This window comes from Leucoraja erinacea, unplaced genomic scaffold (genome assembly GCF_028641065.1).
Source record: "Leucoraja erinacea ecotype New England unplaced genomic scaffold, Leri_hhj_1 Leri_139S, whole genome shotgun sequence".
Classification (NCBI taxonomy): Eukaryota; Metazoa; Chordata; class Chondrichthyes; order Rajiformes; family Rajidae; genus Leucoraja; species Leucoraja erinaceus.
The window spans coordinates 85,001-99,172 of record NW_026575671.1 but is presented as its reverse complement, the minus strand read 5'-3'; the positions used below and the strand labels follow the sequence as shown (position 1 = coordinate 99,172).

Here is a 14,172-nt window from a genome sequence, read left to right as displayed (position 1 = left end):
TCGGAGGTCTACCTGCCCCTGACATTGTCTAGTAGGTTATTGGATTGCTGCCAACATCATGGTGGTTTGTAGGCTCTCGTTACATCAACGGTTTATTCTGCAAATGTTTCTCTTTAAGCCATCAGGGTTTGATGGAATAATGTTATGACAATATCTACTGCCCCACACAATTCTTGCTGGAAAATGTTTTGGATTTAGAAATACAACGTGGAAACAGGCCCCTAGTCTCCACGACCAGCGATCACCCCGTACACTCGCACGATCCTACACACGAGGGACATTTTAGAAACGTAGAAAATAGGTGCAGGAGGAGGCCATTCGGCCCTTCGAGCCAGCACCGCCATTCATTGCAATCATGGCTGATCGTCCCCAATCAATAACCCGTGCCTGCCTTCTCCCCATATCCCTTGACTCCACTATCCCCTAGAGCTCTATCTAACTCTCTCTTAAATCAATCCAGTGACTTGGCCTCCACTGCCCTCTGTGGCAGGGAATTCCACAAATTCACAACTCTCTGGGTGAAAACGTTTTTTCTCACCTCAGTCTTACATAGAAACATAGAAACATAGAAATTAGGTTCAGGAGTAGGCCATTCGGCCCTTCGAGTCTGCACCGCCATTCAATATGATCATGGCTGATCATCCAACTCAGTATCCCGTACCTGCCTTCTCTCCACACCCCCTGATCCCCTTAGCCACAAGGGCCACATCTAACTCCCTCTTAAATATAGCCAATGAACTGGCCTCAACTACCCTCTGTGGCAGAGAGTTCCAGAGATTCACCACTCTCTGTGTGAAAAAAGTTCTTCTCATCTCGGGTTTTAAAGGATTTTCCCCTTATCCTTAAGCTGTGACCCCTTGTCCTGGACTTCCCCAACATCGGGAACAATCTTCCTGCATCTAGCCTGTCCAACCCCTTAAGAATTTTGTAAGTTTCTATAAGATCCCCTCTCAATCTTCTAAATTCTAGAGTCTTAAATGGCCTCCCCGTTATTCTAAGGTACGTTCTCCCCATGACCTGCGTGGGTTTTCACCGAGTTCTTCGGTTTCCTCCCACACTCCAGAGGGGTGCAGGTTTGTAGGTTAATTGCCTTGGTAAATGTAAAAATTGTCCCCCAGTGTGTGTAGGATAGTGTTAATGCACGGGGATCGCTGGTCAGTACGGACCCGGTGGGCCGAAGGGCCTGTGTCTCTAAAACTAAAATACATCTGATGGCAAAACGCAAAGTTAAGGGGGGGGTTTCGCTGCCTGTGGCAGGGCGAGAGGTTGGTGGTCTTTGTGATGGAGAGGATACAAGGTTAGATCGGGTCGCAAGGCTCAGAGGTTATGAACTGTCTGGGTCAGCCTCATCCAGCTGAGGAGGGGGAGGGGGAGAGATTATTAATGGCTCGGAGCCAGGGACAGTAGCTGTGACCTTCCCAGTTTCAGCTTGAATCTACTGTTTCCCACGCCTTGCTGTCTAAAATATCTAAAATATTTTCAAAAGGGAAAAAATGTATCATCAAAGTTTATTTTTTAAATTTTGGATCTGCAAATTAGAAGCGTGGAATCTCTCCTCACTTGCTAGTGATAGCTGTTAAGTGTTTTTTTATGAAAATTCTGTTTCGAGCAGGCATCTCCCATACCATTGTCTATTGGGGTACTGATTGGGGATGATCAGCCATGATCACATTGAATGGCGGCGCTGGCTCGAAGGGCCGAATGGCCTCCACTCCTGCACCATTTGTCTATTGTCTACAACTTAGACAATAGACAATAGGTGCAGGAGGAGGCCATTCGGCCCTTCGACCCAGCACCGCCATTCAATGTGATCATGGCTAATAGATAGATATAGATATAGATATGCCATTTATTGTCACTATACATGTACAATGAGATTAAAAGCAGCTCGTACTCAGTGCATACATATAATTTAGTACAAAAAACAAGAAACAGACAACAAAAACAAAAGGGAGAGGGGGGGGGGGGATAGGTGCACAATTCTGCGGCGCTCTATACATATCTATAAAGGCAAAATGGTGAAGGAGATGTTTAAAGATTATATTAAATATTAAAAATGTTTTTAAAAAATGTTAAAAATTACAGTTACAATACACATTACAGTTCCAAATTTCATTACGTGGATATAATAGATGGAAGTCCGGGTGTTGGGCTGTGAAGTCAGTGCATGTGTGAATTAAGAGTAGTTATAAATTTCAGAAAACAACTATTCCTGAGTCTATTTGGCCTAGATTTGATTCACCTATAGCGCCTTCCAGAGGGCAGCAGGTCGTACAGTCCATCGCCCAATCAGTACCCCGTTCCTGCCTTCTCCGCATATCCCCATACTCCACTATCTTTAAGAGCCCTATCTAGCTCTCTTTTGAAAGTATCCAGAGAACTGGCCTCCACTGTCCTCTGAGGCAGAGAATTCCACAGACTCGCAACTATCTGTGAGAAAAAGTGTTTCCTCGTCTCCGTTCTAAATGGCCGACCCCTTACTCTTAAACTGTGGCCCCTGGTTCTGGACTCCCCCAACATCGGGAACATGTTTCCTGCCTCTAGCGCGTCCAAACCCTTAACAATCTTATATGTTTCAATGAGATTCCCTCTCATCCTTCTAAACTCCAGAGTGTACAAGCCCAGCCGCTTTAAATATGTATCGTGTGTTGCCTTTGGTTCCACCTAATCTCACGCTGGCTCTCATCCATTTATTCCGGTATCATTTGTGCCCACGGGTGTTTGGTGCTAATATTTTTGGAGGGCTTCTTGGGAGAATGGGTAATCAAAACTTGATCATAGGTAGGCAAAAATTCTGGAGAAACTCAGCGGGTGTGGCAGCATCTATGGAGCGAAGGAATAGGTGACGTTTCAGGTCGAGACCCTTCTGGAAACTCAGCGGGTGTGGCAGCATCTATGGAGCGAAGGAATAGGTGACTTTTCAGGTCGAGACCCTTCTGGAAACTCAGCGGGGGAGGCAGTGTCTATGGAGCGAAGGAATAGGTGACGTTTCAGGTCGAGACCCTTCTGGAAACTCAGCGGGTGAGGCAGCATCTATGGAGCGAAGGAATAGGTGACGTTTCGGGTCGAGACCCAGAAGGGTCTCGACCCGAAATGTCACCTATTCCTTCGCTCCATAGATGCTGCCTCACCCGCTGAGTTACTCCAGCATTTTTGTCTACCTTCAGTCTGAAGAAGGGTCTCGACCCGAAACATCACCTATTCCATCGCTCCATAGATACTGCCTCACCCGCTGAGTTTCTCCAGCATTTTTGTCTACCTTCGATTTTCCCCGCATCTGCAGTTCTTTCTGATGGCCCTGTCCCACGGTACGAGTTCATTCCAAGAGATCTCCAGAGTATAAAAAATACAAAAAACTCGTGGTAAGCACGGAGAATGAACGTAGCGGGCACGTCGGAGCTCGGGGACGTCTCTTATCGGCTCGTAACGCTAACGGCAGGTACTCGGGAAGACTCGCTAACGGCAGGGTAAGCTCGGGAAGACTGGTGAAGATTTTTCAACACGTTGAAAAATGTCCACGGGAGCCCCGAGTACCGACGATTACCGTAAATCTCCGAGTTCAAACTCGGGAGAGCTCTTGGAATGAACTCACACACCGTGGGGCAGGGCCATTAAACCTCCCAACTTCTACGGTCGATGATGGAAAGGAGCGAGTTGCGGTCTCTCAACGTGCGAACAAAATGTTTCATTTTAATCTTTGCCTCTCGATTGCGACGTCTGCCTGATATTTTTCTCTTTGCTCCCCCCTTCCCTTCCTTGCAGCACGCACTGGGCTCCCTGAAGCTGCACGGCAAGAACGAGGAAATGAAGGCGACGGAATTGTCCGCAGAGGAGAGTCGCCACCCGCAGGCGGCGGCGGGGGCGGCAGGAGGAGGGGAGCCGAAGAGACCGCCGCCCCCTCCCCCCGCTCCCGCCCCCCCCCCCCACGCCCCCCCCTCCTCCCCCCCCCCTCCCCCCCCGGCTCTGGAGCAGACCGAGTGTAGCAAAGCCGCGGCGGGCAGCCGGAACGCCGACGCCAAGGAGCAGGCGAACGGCGAGGCGTCGTACGTGGAGAAATCGGCCGTCCTGAAGTCGAACGCCTGCCCCGCGCCCAAGTTCTCCAGAACCAAGTTTCGGAAGCCGATGTTTGGCAACGGGATGGTGATGAACAGAGATCTGATCCAGCTCAAAGCTGGTCTCGCTGCGGCCGCTGCTGCCGCTGCCGCCGCCGCCGCCGCCGCCGCCGCCGCCAGCTCGGTGAAGGAGCACTTGAGCCACCCAGGCTACACCGACCACAAGCACGTGAACCCGGCAGAGCTGGAAGGGAGGGACAGTAAAGCCTGCGGCAAGTCTGGTTTGACCCCGATGACCAAGGAGGCCTCGGCAAGGCACGACTCCCCGGTGGGTGACGGGGCGCCGTGCAAGGGCGGGCTCCCGCCGCCGCGCCTGGAGCAGCAGCCCGCCGCGGACAAGGCAGAGCACGCCATCCCCAAGCTCGACAAGCAGCCGTCGACAAATTGCACTTCCGCCGACCACCGAACGGCGCCCAGCGCTGACATCTACGGGAGGAGGTCGGCCGGTGCCGACGGGCCCGTCACCGCGCCCTCGCCAGCGGCCCCGGCACTCTCTCTGAACAGGATCGCCGCTTTCCCCCCTCCCCTCCCCCCCCAGCCCGCCTGCGCCCAGGCGGAGGCCGATAGGGTGTCGGGGACCCCCGACGCGGACCCCAAGCCGGCGGTGGCCAGCCAGCCCCTCCCCCTCCACTTCAGCTTCAAGCTCCACCCCCACACCTTCCGCACGGACTCGGCGCCCGCCAAGAGCGGCCTGCACCCGCCGCGCCTGCACAGCATGAAGGCGTTCGCGCAGCTGGCCGAGAGGAGCCGGGACCTGCCCTGCTCCGCCGCGCACAAGATGGACGTCGGCGCGGTGGCCAGCTTTAAAAGCCTCCTGAACAGCAAGCCCACCCTCAAGCCCAGCGTGCTGAAAATGGCACACCAGCTGCAGAGAACCTACCACAGCTGCTCCCTCCCCAGCCCCCAGACCCTCCAGCCAAAGCTCGTCAACAAGAGGAAGGGGAAGAGCCCCCGCATGAAAGTGGTGGCCGGCAGCACCGCCGGTGCGTTTGGCGAGCGTTTGGCTTCACCGGTAGCGACGCCGGGACTGCTGAAACCTGCCACCTACAGACCCGAGCAAAAAATCCACCCTGACCACCCTCCGATGATGAGGAGCCCGGGGTTCCCATCACTGTTCAGTGAGTCTAAAATCATCAAGGCCCGCCTGCCAAAGTTGACCAAGGCCTGCGTCTCCCCGCCTCTGCCTCAGAAGCCCGAGGGGCCGAGGCATTTCCTATCCCCCCAGGGCCACCACGAAGAGAGGGTCTCTAAAAATAGTCTGCAAGACCCTCCGCTGTTAAGTGGGGTTTTAAACATTCACAAGCCTAAAAAAGCCCGAGCCAAGCTCGACCCCATGCCCCAACTGGAGCAGCCCCCACACAGGACATTAAAGATCCCCCCTTCCAAAGTGCTCTCCATGATGTCGAAGAACAAGGAGTTTGTCGGAGAGAAGGAGCCCCCGATATTGCAGCCGGAAACCCAGATCGTGCCCGGCAAGGTGTTTGTCACCTCGCTGCCCGGCAAGCGCAGACGGGGGCGGCCGAAGAAGCAGCAGCTGACTATGATGGCGCCCGCCGCCGCCAAGCCCGTGGTTCCAGCCGCCGCTGACCGCGTGGGCGACCCGGAGGAGGAAGCCACGCACCACCGGGGCCTCGAACCGAGCGAGATGAAGGCCAAGCCGACGGAATACCCGCAGAAACCGACCACCGCCGGCGACGACTACCAAACGGCGGGCGAGGCGGACCCAAAATCGTCCAAGAAGGGGAAGAGGCAACTGATGAAAACGCTTCTGGATAAGAAATTCATCAAAAAGATCAACAAGATGAAGACGCTGAAACGGAAAAAGCTCTTGAACCAAATCCTCTTGAGTGCCGGCGGGTCCAGTGGTAAAGGGAAAGTGCAATCGAAGATGAGTAGTACCATCTCCACCTTCACAGCCACCTTCGGCTCCAAGGTGGGGCAACAAATCAACGTCAGCAAAAAAGGAACTATTTACATAGGAAAGAAAAGGGGCAGGAAGCCCAAGATGTCGTTGGATGGCCCGTACATCAGTAGCATGCTGTCGATGGATAGCAAGCCGTTGCCACCGGCATTCACCACCACGCTAGGGCAGATGCCGCCAAACTTCGCCCAGTCGGCAGTGCCGGATGTGCTGCCGTCGCCGACCTACTCGCAGTCGTCGGGGGTGAGCGGGAGCCAGAGCCCGGCGAGCAGCGACGCGGGCTTCATCGAGCCCACCCCGGTGCTGAACCTGCACCCGCACCCGCACGGCAGCAAGGGCAGCGGCGCCCCGCAGACCCTGGCCGGCCGCAAGGCCTCCAAGGGGCGGCGCAAGCTCTCGCCGCCGACGCTGCTGCCCAACTCGCCGTCCCACCTGTGCGAGCTGACGTCGCTGAAGGAGGCCACCCCCTCGCCCATCAGCGAGTCGCACAGCGAGGAGACGGTCCCCAGCGACAGCGGCATCGGCACGGACAACAACAGCACCTCGGACCGGGCCGAGAAGTTCTGCGGCCCCAGGAAGCGGCGGTACTCCTTCGACCACGTCCCGGTCACGCCGGCCGAGAGCGCCGCCGTCCTCTCCGGCCTGAAGGAGAAGCACAAGCACAAGTGCAAGCGCCGGGCCCACGACTACCTGAGCTACGACAAGCTAAAGCGGCAGAAGCGGAAGAGGAAGAAGAAATACCTGCAGCTGCGGAACAAGCAGGACCCCAACTTCCTGGCGGAGTTGGAGGAGCTGATCACCAGGCTGAGCGAGCTGAGAATAACCCACAGAAGCCATCACTACATCCCCAGAGACATCCTCCCTTCCATCTTCCGCATCAACTTTGGCAGCTTCTACACGCACCCGCCCTTCCCCTTCGACCCTATGCACTATGTCCGCAAGCCCGAACTGAAGAAGAAGAGGGGGCGCCCGCCGAAGATGCGGGAAGCCATGACTGAAGTCCCCTTTGTCCACGGCCTGAGTTTCCCCCTTGCCAATGGAGGCTTCTTCCCCTCCTACAGTATGCCTTACTCTCCGACTGCAGTCTCCGCCGGCCCGCTGGGTGTGGGCTATTACGCCCGGTACCCTCCGACGCTGTACCCGCCTCCCCCTCCCCCGCCACCCCCCTCCCTGAGCGGCACCATGCCCCCTCCCTCCTACATGCATGCCGGCCACCTGCTGCTCAACCCCAACAAGTACCACAAGAAGAAACACAGACTCCTGCGGCCGGAGGCCTTCCTGGCGGGCAGCCGGACCTCGCTGCTGTCCATGGGCACCTACGCCAGCATCCCGGCCGAGATGGCCTACAGCTGGATGCACGAGCACAAGCACAAGCACCGGCACAAGCACCGGGAGCACCGCTCGTCCGAGCAGGGCCCGCCGGGCTCGGCGGACGGCCTGGCGGTCGGCCCCTCGCTGCTGCGGCGCTACGCCTACGGGAAGGCGTCCGACGTGTCCGAGCGGCACAAACACAAGGACAAGCACCGCTGCCACATGCCGTTCGCCCACCTGGCCTCGTCCAAGGGGCTGCTGGGCCGGGGGGACCAGTGGGCTCGGCGGGACTCCACCGAGCACGGCTCCATCTCGGTGGGGCTGCAGACCCCGCTCCAGATAGACTGCGCCGAGGGCTCAGCCGCCTCCTGCGTGGCCCGCTACCTGGCCGGCTCCGAGCCCAGCGTCGGCGACGAGCACACCAATCTGTTTACAAGTGCAATAGGAAGCTACAAGCCCAGCAAACCTTCCAGCGGAGCGGGCCGCAAGAAGATGCCCGACGGCCCTGACCTTCTCGCCGCGCAGGATAGTTTGCCCAGCAGGTTACTGAGGTGGGAGCGGCCCTCTCCCGGAGAAAGGACAGCCCTGACTGCAGCAGGTAGGAATGACTGGATGGGGAACATCTTATTGAATGAGCTTCCAGTGAAGGTGGTGGAGGCAGGTTCGTTTTTATCATTTAAAAATAAATTGGATAGTTATATGGATGGGAAGGGAATGGAGGGTTATGGTCTGAGCGCAGGTATATGGGACTAGGGGAGATTATGTGTTCGGCACGGACTAGAAGGGTCGAGATGGCCTGTTTCCGTGCTGTAATTGTTATATGGTTATATTAATGCACTGAGTTTTCTGTACTGTACTGAATATATGTAATGTACTGAATATATGGTTATATTAATGTACTCAAAAGTCGATTTCGCTGTGTCGATCATTGCCGTATCCCAACAGCATCGGGCAGCGTGAAGTGGTGCCAGAGTGAGACACGGAGTCTGTTTGCCTGTTCAGTGTTTGTGGAGCACTTGTTTTAGCAATGTTACAAAATTTTGAGATTTTAAAAGTCAAGTCTGCAATTTATCCCATCAGATAAAGCATAACAATAAGTTTAATTTGACACCAAATTCACTTTCATATCTCAAGTATTAAAAAAGTTATGGCCATTTTCATACTCGGAAATTAGCATCTTGTTCCCTATTGATTTTCAATGGACATTACAAAAAAGCTGTGATCTTGGATAGTCAAAAGCCCATTTCTTAAGGAAAGATTAACATTTTTAAATAGCCTAAGTGTCCAAAGATTATTCACAAATAATTCACAATATTACATGATTTTTATATCTAATTTACATTAATTTATAGGCCAAATGGAAGGAATTTAGTGTTCAATTGCTGTAAATAAATGCCCATTTAAATTGGCTTTCTAGTGGGTTCATGTGGAACGCGCTGGTTTAGAACGTTCGCATCACGCTGGATTAGTGCCCTGAAATGCCCAGAAAAATACTGCGGGATATAAAAAGCCCAAAATGAACTACTCGCTATAGATAACTTTAATTACAGGGTTATATATATGCCCCATTTAATGTAAAAATAAGGTACATACCTTTAATTGTTTGCTTTATAAAACCCTGGGGCTGCGAGAGGTTGCGGAATCAGAGAGTCATTTAAAAACTATTAGAACTATATTATCGAGGCCTATAAAACTAATAATACCTTTTGCGACCGGGTCTTGCAGCGATTTTTCGTTAATGATTTACTAGGCTGAACATCTGCGATTAGTACAGCCTAGTAAAAATCGCGTTTTAAACCCGCCCCCTCCAAACAGCGCCAAAATCGCCGATATGGCTGAGGGCAGATTCCCAATGGCGATTCAGGTAGGTTTTGTAACATACCTACTTGTTTGGCGGTGCAGCGGGTGGAGTTGCTGCCTCGCAGCGCCAGAGACCCGGGCTCGATCTTGACCGCGGGTGCTCTCTGCACGGAGTTTGCACGTTCTCCCCGTGACCCGCGGGAGTTTTCTCCGGGATCTCCGGTTTCCTCCCACACATCCAAAAACGTGCAGGTTTGCCGGTTAATTGGCCTGGTATGAATGCCAAATTGTCCCCAGTGTGTACAGGGCAGTGCTAGAGTGCAGGGAGCGCTGGGCGGTGCGGACACGGTGGGCCTGTTTCCGCGCTGTATCTCTAAACTAAACTCTTAACACAGAGCTGTATCAAGATAGACGTGTGAAGAAAGGGCTGAAGATGCAATGATACTGGGGATAGACACAAAATGCTGGAGTAACTCAGCGGGTCAGGCAGCATCTGTGGAGAACATGGATAGGTGACGTTTCACACAGTGCTGAGTAATTCAGCGGGTGCAGCAGCATCTATGTAAGGAAATAGAACGTTTGGATAGGGTTTCGGCCCGAAACGTTTTATTTCCTTAGCTCCATAGATGCTGCTGCACCATAACTCAGTGGGTCAGGCAGCATCTGTGGAGAACATGGATAGGTGACGTTTCACAGAGTGCTGGAGTAACTCAGCGGGTCAGGCAGCATCTGTGTGACGTTTCACACAGTGCTGGAGTAACTCAGCGGGTCAGGCAGCATCTGTGGAGAACATGGATAGGTGACGTTTCACAGAGTGCTGCACCATAACTCAGTGGGTCAGGCAGCATCTGTGGGGAACATGGATAGGTGATGTTTCACAGAGTGCTGGAGTAACTCAGCGGGTCAGGCAGCATCTGTGTGGAGAACATGGACAGGTGACGTTTCATCACCTGTTTCTGACCCGAAACATCTATCCATGTTCTCCAGGATGCTGCCTGACCCGCTGAGTTACTCCAGCATTTTGTGTCTTTCCTCGGTAAACCAGCATCTGCAGTTCCTTGTTTCTACATGCGATTAGTCTGCTGCTTTATACAGAAACATTTTGCTTTCTAGGCTTTGGCTTGTTATTGTCACGTGTTTGCCAGGTTTTAGTTTTGCACGCAATCAAATCTGATCGGATAATACAATACTATTCATGCAATCAAGTCAAACTCGAGTACAATAGATAGAGCAACGGGGAAGATACAGAGTGCAGAAGATAGTTCTCAGCACTGTAATGCACCAGCTCCAATCTCCACAATGGGGTAGAGGTGAATGGGATAGTACCCTCGTTGATGGAAGGGCCATTCGGAAGCCTGGTTACGAGGAATTTGATTTGCCGTACAGTCTTACGAATAAAACGCAACCGAACACGCAACATACATTTTAACATCAACATCCACCACAGTGACTCCTCCACATTCCCCACTGTGATGGAAAGCGGAACAAGAGTTCAATCTCTTCCCTTCTTTAGTTGCCTGGAAGATAACAGCCGGGAAGAAATTGTCCCTGAATCTGGAGCTGCTTAAGAAGGAAGGGTCTCGACCCGAAACGTCACCTATTCCTTCGCTCCATAGATGCTGCCTCACCCGCTGAGTTTCCAGAAGGGACTCGACCCAAAACGTCACCTATTCCTTCGCTCCATGGATGCTGCCTCACCCGCTTAGTTTCCAGAAGGGTCTCGACCCGAAACGTCACCTATTCCTTCGCTCCATGGATGCTGCCTCACCCGCTGAGTTTCCAGAAGGGTCTCGACCCAAAACGTCACCTATTCCTTCGCTCCATTCATGCTGCCTCACCCGCTGAGTTTCTCCAGCATTTTTGTCTACCTGAATCTGGAGGTGTGTGTGTGTGTGTGCGTTCGTTTTCACACTTCTGTGCCTCTTGCCCGATGGGAGAGGGGGGGGAAGAGGGAGTGTCCGGGGGGGGGTGAGACTGGTCCTTGATGATGCTGGTGGCCTTGCCGAGGCAGCGTGAAGCGTGGAAGGGAGGTTGGTTTATGTGATGGTCTGGGCTATGTCCACAATTCTCCGCAATTCAATGCGGTCTTGGATGGAGCTGTTCCCAAGATGCATACCGATGAAATGCCCTTGATAAATTCAGAGGCCTGTCGTTCGTAAGTCCAGTCACGGTACGCTGCCCAGCAGTCGCTGTTCAGCAGCCTGTGCCTGGTCTACACCAAAGATACTAGAGGAGCAAGATAGACCAATCGACGAAAAAGCCGTAGTACTCATGGGTAATTTATTTCACGCCATTTTGGGAATCAAATATATATTAAAAAAAATTTTTTAAATGGGCTTCTATCATGGCATCCACATCTACCGCGTGTATAGCGAGCCGTTCTGCTATAGTGCTCGAATCGCCAATGTAATCTATGGAATTGTTCAAGAAGGAACTGCAGATGCTGGAAGATTGAAGGTACACAAAATTGCTGGAGAAACTCAGCGGGTGCAGCAGCATCTATGGAGCGAAGGAAATAGGCAACCTTTCGGTCCGAAACTCTTCAGGAAGGAAATAGGTAACGTTTCGGGCCGAAACCCCTCAGGGGTTTCGGGCCGAAACGTTGCCTATTTCCTTCGCTCCATAGATGCTGCTGCACCCGCTGAGTTTCTCCAGCAATTTTGTGTACCTTCAGGTTTGTAGGTTGATTGGCTTCTGTAAATTGTGTCTTCGAATCGAAGGTACACAAAATTGCTGGAGAAACTCAGCGGGTGCAGCAGCATCTATGGAGCGAAGGAAATAGGCGACGTTTCGGGCCGAAACCCTTCTTCAGACTGATGGGGGTGGGGTGGGGGGGAGAAGGAAGGAAAAGGGGAGGAGGAGGAGCCCGAGGGCAGGGGGATGGGAGGAGACAGCTCGAGGGTTAAGGAAGGGGAGGAGACAGCAAGGGCTAGCAAAATTGGGAGAATTCAATGTTAATGCCATCCGGACGCAAGCAACCCAGGCGGAATATGAGGTGCTGTTCCTCCAATTTCCGGTGTTGCTCACTCTGGCAATGGAGGAGACCCAGGACAGAGAGGTCGGATTGGGAATGGGAGGGGGAGTTGAAGTGCTGAGCCACCGGGAGGTCAGGTTGGTTATTGCGGACTGAGCGGAGGTGTTCGGCGAAACGATCGCCCAACCTACGCTTAGTCTCCCCAATGGAATTCTCTGCCACAGAAGGTAGTTGAGGCCACAGTTCATTGGCTATATTTAAGAGGGAGTTAGATGTGGCCCTTGTGGCGAAAGGTATCAGGGTGTATGGAGAGAAGGCAGGTACAGGATACTGAGTTGGGTAATAATAATAATAAATACTTTAATGATCCCCCTCAGGGAAATTCAGATGTCCAGAAGCCCCCAACCAACAATTCAATTCAACTTTAATGTCATCGCACAAATACAAGTATGAGTACAACGAAATGCAGTTTTGCGTCAGTCCGTAGTAGTTGTACATAAAGAAATAAAAAAAAAATAGAAAGAGAGAAGAAACAGAATAATCAAAAAATACAGAATAATTAAACAATGGGGACGGAGGGACTGGAGAAATCTATCGTCGGGACTCCGAGTTCAGCAATGTGTTTGTATTGTTGTAGAAGCTGTTCCTCATCCTACTAGTACGTGACCTGAGGCTCCTGTACCACCTCCCTGAACAAACCCACAGATTCAAAACGAACGCAGACAGAAAATACATAGCATACACTGTGGACACTACCTGAGAGTAATAAATAGAAACATAGAAACATAGGAACATAGGTGCAGGAGTAGAGGCCATTCGGCCCTTCGAGCCTGCACCGCCATTCAATATGATCATGGCTGATCATCCAACTCAGTATCCCGTACCTGCCTTCTCTCCATACCCCCTGATCCCCTTAGCCACAAGGGCCACATCTAACTCCCTCTTAAATATAGCCAATGAACTGTGGCCTCGACTACCCTCTGCGGCAGAGAGTTCCAGAGACTCGCCACTCTCTGTGTGAAAAAAGTTCTTCTCATCTCGGTTTTAAAGGATTTCCCCCTTATCCTTAAGCTGTGACCCCTTGTCCTGGACTTCCCCAACATCGGGAGCAATCTTCCTGCATCGAGCCTGTCCAACCCCTTAAGAATTTTGTAAGTTTCTATAAGATCCCGTCTCAATCTCCTAAATTCTGGCGAGTATAAACCGAGTCTATCCAGTCTTTCTTCATAAGACAGTCCTGACATCCCAGGAATCAGTCTGGTGAACCTTAAATACTTAAAAAGGCCAATAATTAACAATTAAAAATTAAAAATTGCAAGAATGCATCCCCCTACAGCCTAGCGGTCCGAATGATAAAATCTAATGGCTGCAGGGGTGAAGGATCTCCTGAACCGCTCCGTTCTACAGGGCAGGGAGAGGAACCGGTTGTTGTTCCGAGTGCCCTTTTGACTCTCCAGAATTACATGGAGGGGATGCCCGGGGTTTATCAGGATGACCTACCTGCACCTTGTGCCTCATACGCCTCTCTCAGCCATGATCGTATTGAATGGCGGTGCAGGCTGGAAGGGCCGAATGGCCGACTCCTGCACCTATTTACTATGTTTCTATTATAGCAGTCTTTCTTTTCCGGTTCCCCACTAAAGACATATCTAGTATCTTTGGTCTACACATTCTCCGCATGCCACGTTCCCATGCACGCCACATTATTGGGAGGTGAACTTGCTCCTGATTTAAATTTGTCACAATCACCGTGAGTGTTATGGGTAAGCCGATGGTGGCCGATTGGGAAAGGGGGAGATGCAGCGAGACCTAGGTGTCATGGTACACCAGTCATTGAAGGTAGGCATGCAGGTGCAGCAGGCAGTGAAGAAAGCGAATGGTATGTTAGCTTTCATTGTAAAAGGATTTGAGTATAGGAGCAGGGAGGTTCTACTGCAGTTGTACAGGGTCTTGGTGAGACCACACCTGGAGTATTGCGTACAGTTTTTGGTCTCCAAATCTGAGGAAAGACATTCTTGCCATAGAGGGAGTGCAGAGACGGTTTGCCAGACTGA

At 52.2% G+C, this 14,172-nt stretch overlaps 1 protein-coding gene across 1 annotated transcript in view; it reads left to right on the top strand.

Moving 5' to 3' along the window:
- LOC129715786 (histone-lysine N-methyltransferase ASH1L-like) overlaps positions 1-14,172 on the top strand; it is a gene marked incomplete at its 3' end in the record, with an annotated part of 216,484 nt that overhangs the window by 117,732 nt on the left and 84,580 nt on the right. Inside the window, 1 exon segment of the mRNA XM_055665637.1 lies at positions 3,763-7,942. Coding sequence (XP_055521612.1) covers positions 3,763-7,942 — 4,180 coding nt within the window.